This window comes from Mauremys reevesii, linkage group 21 (assembly GCF_016161935.1).
Source record: "Mauremys reevesii isolate NIE-2019 linkage group 21, ASM1616193v1, whole genome shotgun sequence".
NCBI lineage: Eukaryota > Metazoa > Chordata > Testudines > Geoemydidae > Mauremys > Mauremys reevesii.
Window position 1 is genome coordinate 3368058 of NC_052643.1, and position 21876 is coordinate 3389933.

Genomic DNA, 21876 nt, shown 5'->3' on the forward strand with positions numbered 1-21876 from the left:
CGCACGAGCCCCGAGGAGCCGGACCACCCCTTGCCTGTCCCCAGAGCAGCCAGGCTGTTGTGGCCTACACAGCGGGGGGGAGGGCCTCCTTTGAAATCCCTTGTTCCCAGTCACGGCGCGCAGTAAATCAGAGACGAGGGCCGGCAGGGGCGGAGCTCTTGATCCTTTGTATTTCTCTGGGGACAGGGAACGCGGCGGGGAAAAGGCGTCACAGCCATTGCAGCCCTCGGGGGACCCGCTCCCCTTGCCCCTGCTGATGCAGGAAGCGTTGCCAAGGTGCACACAGTCTCCACGCAACAGTAGGAACCCGCTAGGTGACAAAACACACAGTGCCAGGCGTGATGCCCGCTCTGCTGGCTGGGCAGCGGCTGGCTGAAGGGAGGTGCGCTTAGAAGCAGCCCTAAGGGGAGGCAGCAGCACCCAGCAGCAATAGTCATTGCACGTGCCAGCCGCCTGCTTTACAGAAGCCCCCTGCACGGGAGGAGATCCCGTGGGATGCAGCCCCCGCCCTGAGCGATGGGCGGGAACCTGCCAAAGGTGCCAGGCGTAGCGGTGCCAACATACAAAGTCTTTTAAATTAAAATATAACATTTACCTGTCCCCCCTTCCCCCTCCCCCCAGTGGGCTAGCTGAGATTTTTCTCATTTGTATCATTCCCCCTCCCCACACAAAATGGTGGTATGTGCCCTGGGGGGGCGGGCAGCCGTAGGGCCTGGGCATTGAGGTCAGAGAACCAAAGGCAGCTGCGCACAGCAAGGGTGTGGGGTGGGGCTGGCTGGAGGAAGGGCCTGGCGTGTAGTCGAGGTTGACCCCGTTGTCACCACGGTCCCCGAAGCGCGCTGTGGCCCGGCCCTACCCAAGGCTGCAGCGCAGTGAGGGGGCATGGCTGTGGCTGAGGGACGTAACCAGCATCCACACGGCAGTTGGGCCCTGCAATCAGCTACGGTCCTGTAGAGAGGAAGGACCAAACTGACTGGGTTTGTAGCATTTCCGCCTTTAGGAGCTTATGGGAATTAGACATCCCCACCCCCCTGCCTCGATGGAATTTGGGTACCTAACCTCCTTAGGCGCCTTTGAAACACCCAGCCTGAGACCAGGATGACTTCCTAGTACAAGCCTGCTGCTCGCTAGCCAAACACCAAAGCCCCTGGCCCTGAGTGGCTTGAGAACGCAGCTCTGCAGTGAGCTGGAATTGCAGGGGGGAGCGCAGAGACGCGCCCCTGTTAAACCAGCCGGGAGCTCGTCTGAACTACGTGGAGACAAGAAGCCAAAGCGGCGGGTGCCGGCTTGCACACAGACCACACGCCCACGTGGCTGGCTGGGAGTGCTGCGGGTGGCCGGCTGCTGGCTGAAGCACAGACACTGAACACGCGCGGATGCGGATGCTTCCCCTGCTCCCCCGCTGTCCCAGCCCTCGGGGACCCACCAGGGGACGGAACGGGTCTTGGTCTTGCAGTGATTCTCTCAACGCAGCTCAGCAGCCTTGGCCGAAGGAAAATCAATCCAAGCCCCAGACTTGGTGCAAACGGCGCCAGTCCAGCGAATGCCGCCTCTAAAGAGCCCAGCAGCCCCAGCCCTCCAGGCTGCCCCAGCGGTCACCGTTCGGAGGGATGCTGTTGGTGTCAAACCAGTAGGTGGCTTCTAATCCCTGCTCCCAGCAGCATCCAGAGCTGGAACCAGCCACCTCGGCAGGGCCCCTCGCTCCATCCTCAGGGCGGCCCCGTCCCCCCTTCCTGTCCCAGGGTGGGGCGGGGGACCTAGTTATAAAACACTTCGTCCTCCGAGAGGGAGCTGCTGTCCACGTAGTGCAGGGAGTTGCTGAGCCGCGTGCTCTCCTGCTCTCTCCCCGCGCAGGCCTGCTCCTTCTCCGAGCTGTCTGCCTGGGAGCTCCCGGTCCGGGGGGAGCCGCAGGGGAGAGCTCCGGGGAAGGGGTGGGTCGAGTTCCACCTGTCCGCTCCGGCGTGCCCCCAGGGGATGGGGGAGGTGTGTGTGGAGGAGGAGCAGGCGGGCAGGCTGCCTTCCAGGTTGGGGCTACTTATCACCTGGGGCCTCAGCAGCAGTTTCTCCTGCAGGTAGATGCTCTCCAGGTCTGAAAGCAAAGCCGGGGAGGGGAAGAGCGTGTTAGGGACTCAGCAGGGCAGGCGACTGTCTGCTGGCAGGGCCCAGAGAATGGGCAAGGACAGTACTTTCGGGAGTGGCCACCAATCCTGGGTGCCCAGCTTGAGTCACCCGATTCCTTGAGGCGCTCATCACCCGTGGCTCCAGCTGGAGTTGCTGGGTCCTCGGTCCATCCAGGGCCCCAGTCCTGCCCTCAGCTCTGGGTGTCACCCGGGGCTTGCGGAAGGGGATCCCCCAGGGATGCAGCATTGGCCTAGTGCAGGGGGGTGGCCAGGCTGCCCCTGTGCTCCATGGCCCCCAGCTGCCAAAACACCCCCCTTGGAACAAGATGACAGACATGGAGCCAGGTACCCACCCCTGACTGATACAGGACACCAGCAAGGATGGCCCCGAGGGACCCTCCTGAATCTGTTACATGCAGGGCGGGCTGGGGAGCATCAGGAGCCCTGCAGGGCTGCTCATGGCAGAAAGGAGGGGGAAGGTACCTTGAAGCTGTACGATCTCCTGGGAGCTGTCCCCATAATTCATTTCTTCGTCGTCTAGTGAGGACCAGGCGCTCAGGGTGGCCTCGGTGATGGCGAATTGTTCAGCAACCCCTGGGCAGGAGCGTGGGAAACCAAACACAGGTTACAAAGGGAGGGGATTGATACTGGGCTGTGTCCTGAACCTGGCTACACCAAGGTAAATCTGGAGTGACAGCACTGAAATCAGAGCGAATCTGGATGCACACCAGTGTTCCCAGAAGAGTCTGGCTCGTCCCCGGCAAACCAGCAGAATTCTATCGCCAGGACATAGGAGGTTCCAGAGTGGATCCAGCCACGCTCCATCCAGTCCAGTGCCCCGTCTCCAGCCGGGACCAGCACCCTGCTCGGGGGGAAGGTGTGATGGGGGATCACGGTATGGAAAACGCTGAGATCCTCTGGATGGCAGTGAGGCTGAGGGAGCTCTAGCTGGGTCAGGCCCAGGAGTCCTCTGCATGGGTTACCATTTGGCTGACAGCTAAGGGACATGCCAAATGCATGGGTGTCACGGAGTCCCCGGGTGATGCTCTGGAACTGCTCCCCACCAAGCCAGGCAGGACTCTGGGAAGCCTCCTCTCCCTTGGAGCAGACTGTCTTCAGGGCAAGAAGCTCCCACGGCTTCACCTCCTGGGTCTCTCCTTGGAGCATTCAGCATATGCCCCTCCGTGCGCTTCCCACAGCGAATCTGCCGAGGCGGGGTCCTGGGGAAGCCAGAGGGTCCTGCACCCCCATTTCACAGTCAGACGTGGCTCTTAGCCAGCCAGTAAAACAGAGGTTTATTAGATGACAGGAACATGGTCTAAACCAGACCTTGTAGGTACAGAGAACGGGACCCCTCAGCTGGGTCCATTCTGGAGCCCAGCGAGCCAGATCCCCACATCTGCCCTCACTCCTTGTTCCCAGCCAGCTCCCAACTGAAACCTCATCCAGCCCCTCCTCCTCTGCTGAGTTCCCTTCCTGGGCCAGGAGGTCACCTGACCTCTTTGTTCTCCCCCACCTTTAGCATCCCCTAGCAGGGGGAAGGGCCCCGGCCATTAGTTGCCAGGAGACAGAGTGTTGGCCAGAAACTGAGGCCCCCACACAGTATTCAGAGGAAACATTAAGAACAGTCCCACTTCATCACAACGGGCACTGCTCCCTGCCATTCTCCCCAAGGGATGCCCCAGTGCCCAGCTATTTGCAGTGCTCTGTCACACCGCTGCACAAGCAGAGTCGCTGCTGGTGCATTCACTGCCCGCCCCTTTCCCCAGCACAGATTATCCCCTGCAGCCTCATTGGCCTGGCAGCTCCCCGCTGCCCACCCACCTGCTGCAAAGCGTGCCTCCCTCAGCTCGTCCGTGAGGTAGGAATAGTGCTCTTCCTCCGTCAGCCACGGCTCGCAGCCCACCTGGGGGGCGCTCCAGCCTTTCCATTCGATGAGGTGGGCCACCCGGCCGCGAGCCATGGCGGTGGGCTTGGTGATGTGGTCCTTTATGGTCTGGACTAACCCTAAAGCAGAGACGGGAGGAGCTGGATTGAAGCGGGCGGGATTCAGACCAGTGGGATCAATGCACCAAGACATGGTGCTGAAGGAATGTCCTGCATGACTGATCTTGCCCATGCATCTGCACTGCAGTAGCCAGCCCCCAGCCAGCCAGCCCCACTCACCACAATCCTCTCCTACAGCAGCTGGCTTGGATTTCTGCTGGGGCGTCCCTAAGGAGCTGGTCAGGAATCTAGAGGGGTCATTTATAAGATGTTGTCTGGTTTGGGATTGAGGGGCATTGACAGAGCTGTGGGTGGGACCTGAGGTGGAGGAGCGGGGGCTGTGGGTCAGGATTGAGGGGCACTGGCAGAGCTGTGGGTGGGACCCACGGCTGGCCCCAGTCAGCTGACACAGGCTTATAGCCCCACAAAAGTGCCATGCAGACATTCCCAGGGCTAGAGCCTGAGCTCTGGGCCCCCATGAGGAGGGAGGCCAGCCACGGGTGTCTAACGGCCGTGTGGACGTACCCTGTCATTTCGTGCCAGCAGGTGCTACCTTGCACTACACAGAATTTCTCTTCTCAAGAGTGAAGTTAGCATTGACCCCAGTTCAGCTACAGCACAAACAGCAGCAGCACCATACACCTCCGCCCTGTCCTGGAGGATCTGCCTCTGGGGCCAGAGGGATAGTCAGGCTCCAAGGCTCATCCATTCAATGGCCTTTTTGCTGAGTGCCAGCTGGGATGATGGTCACCAGTTCACTAGGAACTGGACTGAGACCCCTCAAACTCATCATTACATATGGGCCAGTCTTCAGATATTCACGGCTCTTAATGACCTGGGTTGGATCCCAATTTACTGGTGCTAACATTTTGGACAGCTCACCCAGGGGTGATTCCAAAGCCAAGTGAAGCCCCCGAGGGAATGTCTACATTGCAGTTAGACACTCGGGGCTGGTCTGTGCCAGCTGACTTGGTCTCACAGGGCTCGGACTAGGCAGCTGTTTAACTGGTTTTCCAGGCCTTTCGGACTCTGCCGGGAGCTCTTGCAGCAGGGGAAACAGGAAGAGCTGCCCCTCATATGCAGGCATGGCTGAGAAAGCAGCCACTTTTATAAATCCGAGGAAGGGGCGTGGCTAAAGCATTGGCCACGCCTCTGAATGGCCCTAGCCCCACCCAGAATTGGGGAGCGGATAATAAAAGCCTCCAGCTGCTCTCTCTCTAGCGTGACGTGGTTGTTTAAGAGACCTGCTGGCCCAGCCCTAAGTGGATAGAGGAAGAGGCGAAGCGTCTCCTGTGCTCTCCAGCTCCTGGTGCCTTGCTAAAAATCACCATTTCTGTTATTTCACCATTTTTATCATAAACTTCATGGTGGTTTTTCCCCTTGCTAAGCCAATAGGAAGCTCCCCACGGTCTCATGGGATTTCCAGGGGCTCTGGGTCCTGAAGACCTGACCCCTGGTCACAGCGCTGCCCCCTGCATCGCCCCGGCTGTGAGCCGTGTTCCCCCAAATCTGTCTGCCCTGGGTCGCCTCCTGAGCAGGTTCTGTCTGTTGTGCTAATTGATGACGGAGAAACACAGCCGTGGCGGGAGGCCATGGCAGGCGGGGCGTCTCCCAGGGAGCCAGAGCCAGTCCCATGGAGGGCTCTGGAGACCCTGAACCAGACTCTGTGTTCGGGAGGGAGACGGGCTGCTGTATTTTGTATCATCTGGGGCTTTGACGGGCCGTGTGGCTCCATTCCTAGATACAATGAATTGCAGAGCTCAGGCCTAGAGGTCGGGAATGTAGGGGTCCCTGGGGCCGTGTGTGTGTCTGGTGGGATGGGGCATCATCTCCTGGCCAGCTGCAGATGGGGGCGGGGTTCTGACAGCATCCAGGGGAGCTGTGCAATCACCTGAGGCCAGGTGTCCCCAGCAGTGGGGGATGACAGAGAAGATGCTAGATTCCCCCTTCCCACTAGCATCCCTCAGTCACTTGGGCCAGCTTCACCCACCGCTCGCCATCCAGGCGCTGCCCTTGGCTGGGCACGGAGAGAGCTGGGTGTTGTGTCCGGGCTGCCCTACCAGCTCCCCGAATGGCTCCATGTAGCCGTTGAGTAGGATGGGGAGGTGGGTTGGGACTGAGGGGCACCAGCAGCGCTGGGTGGGAGCCTGGACAGGGCTTTGGAGGCAAACAAATGGTTACTCGTGATGCTCTGAGGGGATGGACCGGAGCCACGTCTGCCCCTTCTACCCCACATGCTGTGCTCCGAGCAGAATCGTCCTGCTCCGGCACTGGGGCCCTTTCTCCGCGGCGGCTCTGGGAGCCGGGCCCTGGGCAGGCAGCCTCGGGCATTATTCCAGCACCACCGGCCTTGTGGAGAAAAGGGAATCAGGCCAGCAGGGCCAGCCGGCTGGCGGTTTCCATGGAAACAAACACCTTATTAATCTCCACCACACACAATTAATTACGCCCGAGCTGGTGTGTGTGGGGGGATGGTGGACGGACGTGGCTGCTGCTGGAAGCAGATAAACTCCCTTCCCTCCTCTTCCCACTCCAGGACCAAGGCAATTAGAGCCGCTCAGCCTGGCCTGTGGGGTCCCGCTGGTCTCTGGCCTGGCGGGGGAGGCTGCTTGTTGTCATGGGCAGCGCTAGCTTCTTGCAGATCTGAGATGTGACAGGCGTGATGGCATTGACCAGAGGATTTGGCTGGCTCTACCCCTAGGCCGAGCAGCAGCCCTACCCCTACCAGAACTAAAGACCCGTTAGTCTCGTCAGCCTTCGATCAGGACTTAGGGACTCCCCATGTGGTGACGAGGCAGGGCGGGCTGTGTTAGCCCATCTGGGACTCAGAGAGGCTGTGTTTGTCCTGAAGCCTCGCTAAAGAATCCCCTTTCTGTTCCCTGGAGCTGAGGCATGGCTCTTGTCCACCCCAAGGCCCGATCTGGCGGGAGGATGGGCGCCCCTGGACATCCCCTCAGTGGGGGTGGGATCAGGCCCCTGCTCCATTTGAACGAAGAATGAGGAGACCCCTTCAGGCGAACCTGAATCACCATGACTGCTCCGTCAGAAAGCCGAGATTCACCCCTGCCAACAACACGGGGGGGGGGCAGAGAAGCCCCCGCTGGGATCTCGGCTGGAAATCTGGCCTGGCTGCCCAGTCCTGCATCTTTGCACCAGTGCTCCTCTGGGAGGCTGTGCTAGGCTGTCGTGCCAACCCGGGGCTCAGGGGTGACGGAGCCTGGCGGGAGGGAGGGATGGTCTTTACCTACCCACCAGAGAGGAGGTCGCCAGGGCCGTGACGTTGTAACCGCTGGAGCCGGATTTGGAATCGGAGAGGATCCCACTGGATGTCTTGAAACATTTCTGCAGAGGAAGGAGAGACGCAAAGGCTGGCAAGATGGGCTGGGTCAGCGGGGAGAGAGCCGAGTACCCTCAGCCAGCCCCACGTCTAAGAGAGGGGACCCATGCAGGCCAGGGGTGGGGGCCTCCAGGGTGGGGGAGCCCCCAGAGGACCCAGCAGCCCATGGGCACTCAGGACTCATGATACGAGATGCAACGGCTGGGTGGCATTTTGCTGTGGACTCGTGAGGGGGGCTCGTGGGACCATGTCTAGTGTGCTCTGCTGCTGCAAAGGTGGTTGCAGAAGTTCCCGTGATGGTAACTCCAGGGGCAACTGTAGTTAAGTGGCTATCATGGGGTTAACTGAGTTGCACAGAGTATTATGGGATGGAGCCATGCTCCATGCCTCCCTTCCTTTCCGATTTAGTCTGGCTTAGCTCCCCCCTGCCCCTCCCCCCCCATGCTCTGGTACGATGCAGTTAAATAAAGCAGCAAGTTCCCAGCCTGCAAGCGGGTGAGTAGACTGATCTTTGTTGCTGAGCCAATCCTACAAAACTCATGGAGATGTGCGCTGGGAGGGGGGACATGCTCAGTGTCTGCCAGGTACCTCCCAGCTCTGCCCAGTCTGCAGGGCTGGTTCTACACCCGCTGGCACAGAGTCCCGAGATGGCAAGGGTCCGCAGGACCTCACTGTCCCACGGAAGCCCACTGGTCCCATTCAGTGTGAGGACCCTGTGCCGGCCTTGTGGCCCACCACAGCCTCCCCATCCCCGCTGGAGCTGAGCAAAGGCCAGCTGATGTGATCACCTTGAACCTACCCCCTCCACTTGCCACAATTTTCGAGGGACTTCCAACCTGGCCAACCCCCCCGCCCCCAAAAGCACAGCTTCTTGCATAGCAACCACCACATGCATCCACTAGGGGGCACCACTTCAGCCACACCTGCCCTGCATTCTCCCAGGAGCTCAGCGTAGGTTCCCAGGCTGTAGAAGTGCAATGGGCCACCCAACCCACACTGACCTGCAGAGGGTCCCAGCAGAAATCCATCTGGTTTTCCTAAAACACAGGGGAGGAAACGAATTAAAACCGGTGCCAAACCCAGGGCTCCCCAGTCACAGCCCCCCTTTTGCTGCAGATTGGTCATGGGGTGGAGGGGAAACTGAGATTCCTGTAGCCCAAGGCAGCTCTCTGGGGTGGGGCCTGTCTTCTCTGTACAGCACCTAGCACAGTGGCTCCTTCTTCTGTCTTCCTTCCTCCTGGCTCGTTTTATTCATTCATTCCCCTCCTTTCCCCATTCCCTTCTTCTCCACTCCAGCAAGTCACTGCTTTTGTCTTGTTTCCCCCCTTAACCTTGACTGGGGTTTGTAGGTGGATAATTCTTTATTCAGACAGCTTGTCTGAAAGACACAAAGCTACAGAATTCTCTAAGTGCGGGGGACAGCAGTGCGGCCTAGTGAGCAGGGTGCGGGAATGAGGGTATGCCTGCACTTCGAGCAGGAGATGTGCGTTCCAGCTGGAGGAGACATCATTCTGGATGATACTAGCTTGTTCTCTCCCTCAGAGAGGGGCAGCTGGACCCCCAGCTCTTTCCAAAGGAGCTCAGTGTCATTGTCTCTGTTTTGCTCATGGGAAACTGAGGCACAAATATATTTTTTTAAATTCCTAAAACATATAAACGGATGTGGGGTTGCCCGCTGTGGAGGTTAGATTGGAGGCTGTTTGGAACAATCTGCACAGTGCCCTAAACACTGGCCAATGAAAGCTTTATAACATTCCCGCTGTTCAACCTGCAGCACCATCTTCCCTGGCACAGAGAGACTGTACTGAGCGGTAGTTACAACATCCAGCTCTGATATAGTGCTTGACTCCTTGAATGCAGGTCAGGGTCATTAACAGATGGGGAAACTGAGGCATGGAGCAGGGCAGTGACTTGCCCGCGGTCACGCAGCAGGTTAGTGGCAGAGTGAGGAATAGAATCCAGGTGTCCTGATTCCTAGGCAGGGGCCCTAGCTGCTAGACAACACTACCTCTCTAACCCCCCCTTCATGGTTGTTTATAGAATTGTGTTGGATGGACAGCCCTGAACCCGGCACTGGGCTGGCCAGGTAGCAGCAGCTTCCCCCGCCACACACACAAGGTAACATTGTGCTGTTGGTGCTGACCTGGGGGAGGGCTCCATGGCTTAGCTTGTCAGCTCCTTAGGACAGGGCCTGTCATTGTGTCCTGGGTTTGTACAGAGCCTTGCACAATGGGGTCTTGGATGTTATAATAATAACAACATGCAGGGGCGGCTCTAGACATTTCGCTGCCCCAAGCACGGCGTCATGCAGCAGGGGGCGCTCTGCTGCTTGCCGGTCCCGTGGCTCCGGTGGACCTCCCACAGGCGTGCCTACGGCGGGTCCACCGAAGCCGCGGGACCAGCGGACCCTCTGCAGGCATGCCGCCAAAGGCACCCTGCCTGCCGCCCTCCCGGCAACCGGCAGAGCGCCCCCCGCGGCATGCTGCCCCAAGCACGCACTTGGTGTGCTGGGGCCTGGAGCCGCCCCTGATAACATGGCCCATTCGGTGCTTGGCCTCACTGGAGAGGCTGCCAATAAGCACAGGCAATACGGATCCCTGGCCACTTGGCCTTTGTCTGAGCCACCAAGCTGCTGTTACACGGCCCCCTGAACAGCCTATAATAGCTGATATTCCCTCATGAACGGGTGAGCGGCTCCCCCGCCTGTTTCCCATCCCTGAGTCATCCGCACTCCTTGCCAGGGGAACTCTCAAAGTGACCTTTCGGGCTGCAGGAAATGTTTAAATCCCCCTGCCCGGGGTGACCAGACAGCAAGTGTGAAAAATCGGGACGGGGGTGGGTGGTAATAGGCGCCTATATAAATAAAAGCCCCAAATATTGGCACAGTCCCTATAAAATCAGGACATCTGGTCACCCTACCAGACCATTACAAGCCTCAAGGTTTGTTTGCCAAACAGCAACTAGAAGTCAGTTATAACAGTCACCCTCACAGGTCATGAACCCAGGTCCTTCAGCAGCAAGTACAGTTCTTTGGAGCTAGTAAGCAAACTCCATTAGGTGGCAGCAGCAGCAGCTGCTGCCTGTTCATCTCACTGAGGCCAAGCTGCGGGAAGGGGCCATAACACACACATTGCATATCCCTGTAGCACTTGTGATGATTGTCCTGGGGTCCTGACTCTTTGGTTACCTTGCTGTTGTCCTTCTCCAGGGCAGCTGCGGGCACTTGCTGACTGTCATGGCGGGTGGAAGGAGGGCACTGTGGGTGGCTGGCGATGGAATATTCCTTCTGAGCACTTGTGAAGAATTCTGCAACCGAAGGAGAAAAGAGATGGGTGAGAGAGAGACGGGCTGGGCCTGGTAACCTTACTTTGCTGTCTATTTACAGGGCAGTTATAAAAGAGAGGCTTGGAAAATTGGGGATGGGAGAGATGGAAAATTTCAACTTTTTGGCCCAGAATTGAACCCCAAAACTTTCAGTTTGGAAATAGTGCTGCGGTGCCTCACGGGAGTTGTAGTTCAGCTGCCTCATGTCCCCATTCTCCTCTATAGGACAAGCTCTTCAGCCAGACTACATCTCCCATGATGCACTGTGGTCTCACCTGCTGTGCCACCACAGCACATCAGGGGAGTCCATGGCTCTGGTGCCTCATGGGATATGTAGTCTGATGGGGAACTTGGCCCACAGAGGTGAATGAGGGCATGAAATAACCAAACTACAACTCCCATAGGGTACTGGGGCAGTATTTCCAAATAGAAATATTTTGATTTTCAGGTGTTCAGCTTTTTGATGAAATGTCACCATTTTTCAAGGAAAGCAGACACTTTTTGTGAAAAATTTTGTTTAGTTGAAGACCTAATTTTCCATCAAAAACAGCTTACATGGAAAATTTTCCACTAAGTGTGACAGCGTGCTAGGAGCCGAGAGCAGACCAGCGTTCTGCTCGCTGAGGCACTAGCTAGTCCCCACTGGACTGGCTTTAACTGGGGGGATGGGTGCTCAATGGTTTGATTAGGTACAAGGCTGATGAGCTAAAGAGAGCAATCAACATACGAGCTGCCAACAGGTAAAGGCGAGGAAGGAAGTGCAAGGGGGGTGGCTGGCAGAAGCTGTGGGAGACAGGATCCTGAGATCTCTGGAGAGAGGGTGAAGGAGGCTGCTTACTTCCCTGGCATGTTGCTGGACTGGTGGAGGAGATCCAACAAATAACACACAGGTGCTTATAAACTTGGAAGCATCCAGCCTCTTTGGGTAATCCCGAGGGTGGAGAAGGGAGCCTGTTACACAGGCCTAAGTTATGGATCAAAATATGCCATTGTGGGCATCCAGAGTCTCTCTCAGTGGCTTCTATGCCACTTAATACTGTGTCTATCTATTCCCTCTGCTCCTCTCTGGCCCCTTCCACCTGACAGCCACACAGTGCTCCACAAACATTAATGGTTCGGCCTCGCAGTATTTGGGGAAACTGAGGCCCAACCTGCCAGGAGTGTCCCTTGGCAGGAATGGCCACCTCCCCCCCTCCTGCAGCAGTGCTCTTTAGTAATCCCAGCCCTTGGCCAGGCGGTTTGTACTTTGGCTTGTTCTGTGTTTGTACTGCACCTAGCACCATGGGGCTGGACCCCTAGGTGCTGCCTCAGTGCTGATAATCAATAATTATTCCAATTGATAGGCTTATTGTATTTAATTAGGCTTGAAAACCATTAATACATGTACTTATCTGGGCGGCATCGTTCCTGGTGATTGCATGCTTGATGGAAAGACCGGAATAAGTCAAGCAAGTGAAAAACTCAGCACAGGTGGAAGTTCAATGCAATTAGCAAAAATGCCAAACACAAGATCCTTAGAACCAACGTCCTACATGTCCTGTATGGAGCAAAAGCCTGGAAAAATAATAAGTCCCTGTAGTGCAAACTGAACAGCTTTCCGTGCAGGTGACAGAATCAGCAACGAAGAGATCCCAGACCAGGCACAACTATCTACATCAACGCGAATGCGGCAGAAAAAAGGGTGGATGTGTTTGGAACACAGCACGATAATGGCTGAAGGAGAGTTACTGCATCCAAATATAAAAATGGTGGGGAAATGAGAGCAGGATGGGGGTAATTGGGCTGTTTGCCTGATGCACCTAATAGCGTGTGCAGACTGGTGATGATGAGAAAACACCTGCCCTTAAAGCTCTGGGAGCTAGGGCAGCAATTGACACACCTGGGCCATACAACAGATACATCAGATACAACTCCCACCTGTGTAGCCACACGCCAGGGCAATCAAATAGAGGAGAATTACCCGAGCCCACTTAGCCCCTAGCCATCGCTAATTCCATCCCCAAAAGCAAGAAAGCCCATGCACGCTACAGTGTCCCCCCCCGCACATCAATGCATTTGGAGTCGTTTGGACCAAGAGGAGAACACATTTAAAGTCGAGGGCCCTTCATGGGAAATGCCAGGCACAGCGGTGTTTGTGGCCCACAAAATAAATTGCGCGGCCAGGCAAGCAGCAGGAAAAGATCAGGAAGACAGGCAGGGAGGTGAAGTGTAACAGAGACGAGCAAGAGCCCCTGTGCTGGGGCTGTCTCTTCTAGGTGACCTGCATTAGGAAATATAATTGGGCCCTGGGCCCTTTCATGTTGGGATGGACACACAAGGCCCGGAAGGCAGCTTTGGATTTTTTCTCTTTGGTGCTTACTTTGCATTCAAAATTCAGGTCTTGTCCTCTCTGGGTTTCCAGGGCAACACTAGGTTGGAGACCTGGTCAGATCCTAGCCTCAGGAGTGTCATGCGAGTAAAAGCTGATTAACTGTGCGGGGGGTGAGGGGGAGAGGTGATTTTGTTCAGACTCTTTAAACCTCTTGGGTTTGCGTTGTGTTAAACAGGCATTTGAGTCAAACACGTGGTAAACGCTTGGGAACAAAAGTGTCTTTGCTAAAGCTCTGACACCTTCTCTGCTGGAATTTAAGACTGAAGAGCGGTGACACCCTCCATCTCTAGGATCTCCAAGGAGTTCTCCAGCAGAACCAGAGACGAGCAGACATTTCAAAGGGACAGAGTTAGGAAATGGACCTTTTCCAGCCTTCTTTATCCATCCTCAGGAAGCAAAAAGGCCACAACCATTTCCCCTTCTCTCTTCACAAGGCCCCTTGGAGCCGTCTGGGTTCAGCATTAGCATGGAGCTGCCTTGTCCTTCCCCAGCAGTGCTCATCAACGTCTGAGTGCACAACCAGTTTTTCCTCTGTCCCCACCGGCCGTGCCCTCCCAGGGGTTTGCTAGGGAGAGGATCGGCTAAGGAGATACTGTCCCCTCCTAGCCCGTGTGGCATGTTCAGAGAGTGTTGTGGGGCCACAGCTACCCAGCAGGGGAAACTAGCAGAGCTGCTGATGGAGCCGGCTGACCATGCTGAGTCTGGAAAAGGGAGCCCACGGCCCGGTTCTCTTCCACCCTCATCCACCTGCTTGGGGAAGGTGTCCCCTACTCCACCCCAGCCTGCTCAGATGGCACCTTCTCCACATCTGCCTCCATTATGATCTCTATCTCACCACCGCCATGCCTGGTGCTCTGCAGGCAAATGGAAGATGACAAGCTCCCTGCTCTGATGAACTTCAGATCTGTGGGGCCTTGCAAAATTCCTACACCCCCATCACATGACTTCCTACTGGGAACAGCCCCGTAAGAAAGTTTCTAGCCCTCATGCAGGAGCGTCGGCAGCCTTTTTGGCGTCCTAGGCGGTGGAAAGTCCCACCCTCAAAATGGCGCCCCCGACAGAGGCAGCGGAAGGTCCCGCCCCCGAAATACCACCAACGACCGCAGCGGCCAGATGTTCGGCCGACATGGTCGCCGCCCCCCAAATGTCAGCGCCCTAGGCGACTGCCTAGGTCGCCTAATGGGTTGTGCCGGCCCTGCCCTCATGGCTGTGGAAAAAGCTTCAAAATGTGACCCCTAAAGGTTCAAAAAGCAGAAGGCAAATAAGAAGAGCCCCAAATCTATTATTTTTATATAATCTCATGATTTTAAAGCCAATCTCATGATTTCTGGTGAGCTTGACTCCTGATTTTTCAACCTTTGGGGTTGGCCCTGCCGTAGGAGGAGGCATACCTGCCCTAGTTTTGTGATCTAGCCAGCATGGGCCTGAAATGTGAGGATGTATCCAGGGTTCCGACAGGCTGGTACAGCCTGCGCCAAGGCCCTCCTGCATTTAGGAATTAATAACAAGAACTATTGTTATGAGCTGGGGACACATCAGTTGGAAGTAACAGAGGAGGAGAAGGACCTCGGAGTATTGGTTGATCACAGGATGACTATGAGCCGCCAATGTGATATGGCCGTGAAAAAAGCTAATGCGGTCTTGGGATGCATCAGGTGAGGTATTTCCAGTAGAGATAAGGAGGTGTTAGTACCATTATTTAAGCTCAGTACCAATGTGGACACAAGAACAAATGGATATAAACTGACCATCAGGAAGTTTAGACTTGAAATTAGAGGAAGGTTTCTAACCATCAGAGGAGTGAAGTTCTGGAGCAGCCTCCCAAGGGGAGTAGTGGAGGCAAAAGACATATCTGGCTTCAAGACTAAGGGCGCTGCAGGTACTCCACCTCCCCATGGGGATTAGCTTAGCGCCGGGAGCCCAGCGCTGGGGCAATGTTCACACTGGCGCTTTGCAGCGCTGGAACTTGCTGCGCTCGGGGGGTGTGTGTTTTTTTCACACCCTTGAGCGAGAAAGTTGCAGCGCTGTAAAGCGCCAGTGTAGCCAAGGCCTAAGCTTGATAAGTTTATGTCGGGGATGGTATGATGGGATAGCCTAATTTTGGCAATTAATTGATCTTTGACTATTAGCAGTAAATATGCCCAATGGTCTGTGATGGGATGTTAGATGTGGTGGGATCTGAGTTACTACAGAGAATTCTTTCCTGGGTGCTGGCTGGTGAGTCTTGCCCACATGCTCAGGGTTTAGCTGATCGCCATATTTGGGGTCAGGAAGGAATTTTCCTTCAGGGCAGATTGGCAGAGGCCCTGGGGGTTTTTCGCCTTCCTCTGCAGCGTGGGGCACGGGTCACTTGCTGGAGGATTCTTTGCACCTTGAAGTCTTTAAATCATGATTTGAGGACTTCAGTGGCTCAGACACAGGTTTGATACAGGAGTGGGTGGGTGAGATTCTGTTGCCTGCATTGTGCAGGAGGTCAGACTAGATGATCATAATGGTCCCTTCTGACCTTAAAGTCTATGAGTCTATGATCTTCGTGGCTATTTTCAGCCATGATGGGCAGATCAAAGCTAGCGCGTGTACGTCTACCTACACTGCATTCACACCTCAGATTGTGGGGTCGACATACCCTAAGTTTGACAACACTTTCCGTGTGCATGACACACACCAGGGCCAGGAGCTCATGGGTGCAACAGTGAAGGCCTTGGCTTGTCTAGACGTGGGTCTGGAAGGCGTTAGCTCACGCCGGGTAGGCTTTAACCCAGCCCGTTTAACACATGTTGAAGGCACATTGCTTTGTCTACATTAGGCTGTTAACACATTAGCTAACACCTTCCAGACCCTAGTCTAGACAGGGCCTCGGTCTGTATGAGAACCTGTATGTCCCTTCCACACAGGGAATGTAGGCAGGCTTAGAACAACTCTCCACGCTGGGGTCTGGCCAGGGCACGGGGGTCCAGGCTACAATGACGCGTGAAGCCACCTAGAGTCACCAAGACATTGGTCAGAGCAAACCCTGCCCTGCAGCCCTCTGTGTTTTCCATCTGATTTCAACATCTGCCTCATAGGCTGACCAGATGTGCCATATTTAAAGGGACAGTCCCGTTTTTTGGGACTTTTTCTTATATAGGCACCTATTACCCCCCACCCCCTGCCCCGTTTTTTCACAGTTGCTATCTGGTAACCCTACCTCGGACCCTTAAAAATCTCATCCCCTTTGAGAACCCGACGGGCGGCCGCGTTGCCTTTCACAGCTGATTTTATGAATTTTATCCCCAGTTCCTGACAAGCCATTGGCACTTCCTTCTGGAAACCATGTTCTCACGCCCCGCTCCCCCTCGGTTCCTGCTTTCAACTCAGGGCCCTCTCCTGCCTCGCTGCAACCCTGCAAGCTTCCTCAGCGGGAAGCCCTTGTCCTCCCTCAGACAAGGCAGCCCTTTCACAGCTTTGGCTCTGATGCCCCCGGCTGCCTGACAGTGGGGAGGAATATAATGGATGCAGGAAATTAGCTTTCAAGTGGGATTCTGCTCAGAGATGTGCCCTGATATAAAGGGTTTTGTGAGGCGCCATGTTCATTTGTCCTTGAAGGTACTTCGGCAAATCCTCTATTGATTTCAGGCACCTCAATACCTTTCTAGCTCCTGGACCTGCAAACTCCTCCAGGCTCTGAGGGTCACGCTGGGGGTTCTCATCCTTCTCCCCAACCACTGCCAGTTGCAAAGGATCAGCTGGCAAATTCTACACCCAGGCAGCCCCCTCGTCTTCATGGGTTTGCACAGATGGGGCGGATGGGAACAGAGTGGCCAGCTCTGGCGATGATGCAGGAAGCAGGATTGAATCCAGCTCACCCCGTGCTGGCTCGTGCAGGGCGAACGGGAGCCGAACGTGGTTGTGTCCCTGAAGCGAACAGGGCGGGATTCTCGATCGCCCTACGCCTTGTGCAGCCGTCGACGCTGGAGCAAAGCGGTTGTGAACGGCTCCCGCATGCAAATGGTCAAAACCACCTTGGTCCTGAAAGCGGTTCAGTCCTCTGGAAACTGGTGAAGTCTGAACAGATCAGGGCTCTTTGAATCACCACAAACAGGGTCCACGCGAGGACTCTCTAAGCAGCTTAGCTGAATTCGTTTTTTATTAGTTTTTATTATTTGTATTTTCACAGTAGGTGGAAACTCCTGCTATGGAACAGGGCCCCACTGTGCTAAGCACTCTACAAACACAGGAAATCTCCCCCCTGGAGACGGGCTCTGAGCAGAGTATCCTGGGATAACGTCACCCACTCTGGAAAGCGAAGGGGAGAATTTCTCAACCGTTTGGCCTGGGAGCATGAACTCAGGACTGGGCTTTTGGACACACCTGGGCCCTAGTCCACACTCTGCTGCTGGGTGACCTTGGGTAAGTCCCAGCCCTGCTCTGTGCCTCAGTTTCCCCATCTGTAAAATGGGATGCCGAGACTGCCCTCCTGTGTGCGGTGCCTGGAGCTCTATTGGTGAAAAGTGCTAGCTAAGAAGTGGGCGTTATGACTCTATATTTACATTTTATGCCAAATCTCTTTTCCAGCTTCAGGCCCCTGCATAGCCTGGCTCCTGGTGGCAGAGCTGAGAACACCATGCTGGGGGTAGCACCCTTCCCTTTTCAGGGCTCCTTTGCAAGCAGCGCCTTGCAGCAGGTGATAACGAGACCGCTCGAGCTCTCCCTTTCCACATCCTTCTCCCCAGCAACTAATTTCCCCCGGGGCTCCCAGCGGGCAGAGCCCTAGTGCAAGGCACACGTCGGCATCCTCCACCTAACAGGCTCTGCAGACAGTAATATTATGGAGTGTAACCGACGGTTCTGGGTGGTGAATCATAGACACAAGTACAGCGTGACAGTCCTGCCCAGCCTCACAAGGCCACATCTAGGGAAGGATGCCACAGGCTGATGCTCAGGCCCTTGGAGAATAAAATTCCTCTTCTCTACAGATATGTATAGTGAGTGTATAGGGGGTGTATATGCACAGTGCCATGGGGTCTGGGGCAAACCTAGGGCATTTCAAAGGCTTTGCTTTTCCATAAGCAGTCTCTCCTCTGCAGGTTCCGGCAGCACTGAAGGCTTTTAAGTGTGTGTGTACAAGGTCTTTGTGTACACACACACACACATACCCCTATATAAAGTGTGCCTGGATCTAGTTAAAAGAGAAACCGGAGCTTTCCAAATGGAGTGGAAGCATTTAAATATCCAGCTCCCCCCCCAGGAGTTGAACCGCACCAGATCTAATCCGTCTGCTCTGATGTGGGTGGGTGTGAAATTAGAAGCGTCTGTAACAACCACCCACTATGAGGAACTGCAAAATGTTGGTGTTTTGGGATAATGTAAAAGCAAAATTGGGTGGGCTTTTTTTTCCTTCTTCAGGCCAGTGTTGATTTGGGTGGATTTGTATTTTCTGAAATCCTGTAGTAACTGAAAAAGTGGATTATTTCGACGAGGCTGGTTTTTGTCTTCAACTCCTGTGAGTCTGACCTGAGATTGGGGCTTTGAGGGGTGTCCCACCCCAGGCAACTTGACAGAGCACAAGAAATGTGGATCTCAAAGGAGATCAGTAGCATTGCCCCCATTTTGCAGGCAGGGAAACTGAGGTACGATAAGTGGCAATGACTTGCCACAGGTCACCCAGCAGAGCCAGGATTAGAACACTGGTATTCTGAAGTGCACTCTGGCCACTAGGCCACACTGCCTCCCTTAAACTTACACCACTTAAGTGCCACACAGATATTTACAGATTTCCCCTCATGAAGCTCCTGGGAGGCTCTGTGCGAGTGTGGTTCCCTTTGTCCTTGTCACCTGGGCCCACCTGGAGCTGAGGCCCTATCAAGAACCCTGGTGTGACAGCGCCATGCCAGCAGCCAACAGCAAGCTGTCCCCTCGCTGCTCTGAAAGCAAAGGAAGGACCGAGACATACAGCCATGGAAAAGCCCTGCCCTGCGGACTGTTTGTACCTGCCCCGTTTGGCTGTGAAGATCCCGAGCGATTCACCAAACATACGTGACTCAAGGGAAACTGACGATGGCTCCCGGGGAGGCATGGCTGACTTCTGTGTCACTCTCAAGGCTAGACCGATATCGACGTGCAGCCTTCGCGGTGTAAGGTGACATGTGTCGTGACAAGGGTCTGCCTAGGCCCAGCTGTGCACGCGGGGCCATGTTTTCAAAAGAACTCCACATGCTTGGAGAATCTGGCCGATGGTGCTCCCCGGAGAATCTGGCCCTGGTCTGTTTTGGCCCTAGTGTCTCCTGGACTTTGTAACAGGCCTTTCATCTCTAGTTTGAATTCAGATCAAGTCAGTCCTGACTTAAAAGCTGGTGCTATCTCAGGGCTGGCGTGGCGTGAGTTTTCCCATGAGACTGATTTCCACATCCTAAATTATCACCTGCACACCCAGCAGTCTCCAGGAGAGAAGCCAAGACCCTGAGTGGTCCCTGCCCTCACCAGCGGTTGTCTCTGGCTTGGCAAGGGAGTGTTGGCAGAGGATGCAGGGTGTTGTGGTGCAGGTGTTGTAGCTAAGCAGAATTCCCAACTGGTACAGGCCTGTCACCTGTCCTGGCTGCTTTTCCCCCCACGCCTCTTCCTCTAAGCCCTTCCCATCCCAGTACCACAAGGGCCCAAGACCTCCCCATCAACCTCCCCGTGATTGTCCATTGGTCCAGGAGCAGGGAGCTGGACAGGGGGCATCTCTGCCAGTGGGAGCCTTTTTCCAGTCCCTCGTCCATCCAGGCGGGGTTCCTATGCGCAGCATCCACTATCTCCTTGGCCTCCTTCTCGGCATGGTGGGTGCTAGTGTCCTCAGCTCTGTTTCCCCCATCCTGGTTTGTTTATTTGTTGTCCCCAGTATTCAGTTGATTTCTGGGGCCCGGGGCCCCTCCCTCACCCAAGGGCCTTCTGTTGCTTTGATGGGCTCTGCCCACCAGTCCCAATCACCAAATAGGCTCCAACCTTTCACCAACACCCAACTCACTTTAAAAAGCAGCCCAGTAACACATGGGGAAAACCTGCCAACACCGGCTTTCCTTGTGCGTTATGGAGTCCCAAAGCCCCAAGGTCTTCACCACTGGCTCTTACTGGCACAGGGAGGCTAGTCCCAGCGTGCAGCTGGCTATAGTCCCCTCCTCCATGGTGATGCGCACTGCACCCCAGAGGTGGCTGCATTTTGGCATGGGATGAAACGACCATTACAAATTGCTTTGCAATGCAGCTTTTAGGATGAAAGCCTCTGTTATAAGGGAAAATACGACTCTCTGGGTGAATTCAATACAAGTTCCCCGTGGAAGCTGAGGACTGGCCAGGGTTTTGGGACTAGAACCCAAAACGCTGCCATCTCTGCCCAGGTTGCTTCAGGGCTGTTTTACCAAATGAAATCACCCTGGGGCAATGCCTGGGAAAGATTCTGGGCCCCATTCTGATCCTGTGTATGCGGGCGTAAATCAGGAGTAATACCACCGATCTCAGCGGACTCACACAGGTGCAAACAATTGGGACCTTTAATGCTCGCTTCCCCCAGGCTTCCCACCTAGCACCAAATGCCTCCCTTTATTGCCTGCTCCTCCTGGAGTGACTGTCCCAGAGACGTGGCAAGTTGTCACTGCCCCGGGGTTGGAAGACAGGTACCTGGCTGTCTGCATGCAGCAAGCCAGGACCTGCCGTGGCAGAGTCTCTGTCTCATCCTGGCTGTGCAGGGCAGATGCTGCTCTGGGACCAGGGCTGACGCGAAGGGGCTTGACCGAGATGCAGGAGGCTGGGGTTCGGAAGCGGGAGATTGGGAATATTATGCCACTCAGATCAGGGCTCCCTCCAGACAGTGGCTGGAAACAGCTGTTTCAGACAAAGGTGCAAGAAACCCCCTAGTGGACACAGATGGAATAACCTGCCTTTAGGGGCAGTTTCTGCCTGACCCGCCTCAGTTAGTGTCCTGTTTGTGCCCTGGAGCATGGGGACTTTTACCCAGTGCACGAGTGAAGCTCCAGCCAGTGTCCCAGGGGAGCCTTGTAGCAAAGGCAAAAGCTAAATGCCCCCGCCCAGATCTGCCCCTGCCCTCCCCCCCCAGCCAACAGCCCTCGGCTAGCAGGGAATAAAACCATTCCCTGACTCCTTGTCCTGAGTCTTATATTCAGTAACACCCCCCCCCACACACACACGCGCGTCCGAGGGGCTGGCTGGCAAGGCGGGGAATGGGCAGACACCCCATGGGGGGGGCAGACACTAAGTAAACAACCCTTGGGCTAGGGAGCAGCTGCCTTTGGGTGGCAGGTGCGAGTCGCCTTCTCTCTCCCCTCCCCCAGCCCCAGCCCTCCCTCCGCGCTGGATGGCTCTCACCTTGGGACACGCAGGAGCCCATCATGGGGGGCTTCTCTTCATCCACCTCTTGGACAGCTGGGGGCTCATCTCTTCTCTCCCCGGCTCGTCTGCTCCCAAGCCGGCTCCGCCGCCCGCCCGAGGTGCGGCCAGAAGACCCAGCTCCCCCTCCCAAGCCCCCACCCCCCGTTTTATTATTTTTTTCCTCCTCGGCGCTCGGTTACTCCCCCTGCCCCGCTCCCCCCTTCCCCAAGTTCGCAGGCGCCCGTGGCAATGTCTCCGGGAGCCGCAGGGGAAGAGGCAGGCGGCGCGGCGCGGAGGAGGAGGAGAGCCGGACGGACGTGCACACACACGGGAAGAAAAGGCAGCTCTGCCAGGCAGGGCTCCTGGGGGGATTAGCCGGGCTTTAGCCACCGCCC

The 21876-nt window shown here is 55.8% G+C and overlaps 1 protein-coding gene across 3 annotated transcripts; it reads right to left on the reverse strand.

Annotated features, from left to right (window-relative positions):
- Window positions 1-44: 44 nt before the first annotated feature.
- Window positions 45-21609, reverse strand: FAM131C (family with sequence similarity 131 member C). 3 transcript variants are annotated; one of them, XM_039508692.1, is made up of 7 exons: window positions 21479-21609; window positions 10631-10749; window positions 8445-8480; window positions 7355-7448; window positions 3945-4127; window positions 2604-2714; window positions 45-2089 (listed from the first exon to the last, which is right to left on the reverse strand). In XM_039508692.1, exons 1-7 carry the CDS (start codon window positions 21501-21503, stop codon window positions 1758-1760), a joined length of 900 nt encoding a protein of 299 aa, XP_039364626.1. In that variant the 5' UTR covers window positions 21504-21609; the 3' UTR covers window positions 45-1757. The 3 variants fall into 3 exon arrangements, with proteins under 3 accessions (XP_039364626.1, XP_039364627.1, XP_039364628.1); XM_039508693.1 differs by lacking the exon at window positions 21479-21609 and adding an exon at window positions 12155-12552; XM_039508694.1 differs by lacking the exon at window positions 21479-21609 and adding an exon at window positions 12149-12552.
- Between the last annotated feature and the right edge of the window lie 267 nt (window positions 21610-21876).

Coding starts and splice junctions, on each gene's coding strand:
- FAM131C (XM_039508692.1), bottom strand. CDS start 21,503: ATGATGGGCTCCTGCGTGTCCCAAG. Junction 2,715..3,944: donor GGAGGCACGCTTTGCAGCAG/GTGGGTGGGCAG, acceptor GCTCCTGCCCAG/GGGTTGCTGAACAATTCGCC. Junction 2,090..2,603: donor GGAGATCGTACAGCTTCAAG/GTACCTTCCCCC, acceptor CTTTGCTTTCAG/ACCTGGAGAGCATCTACCTG.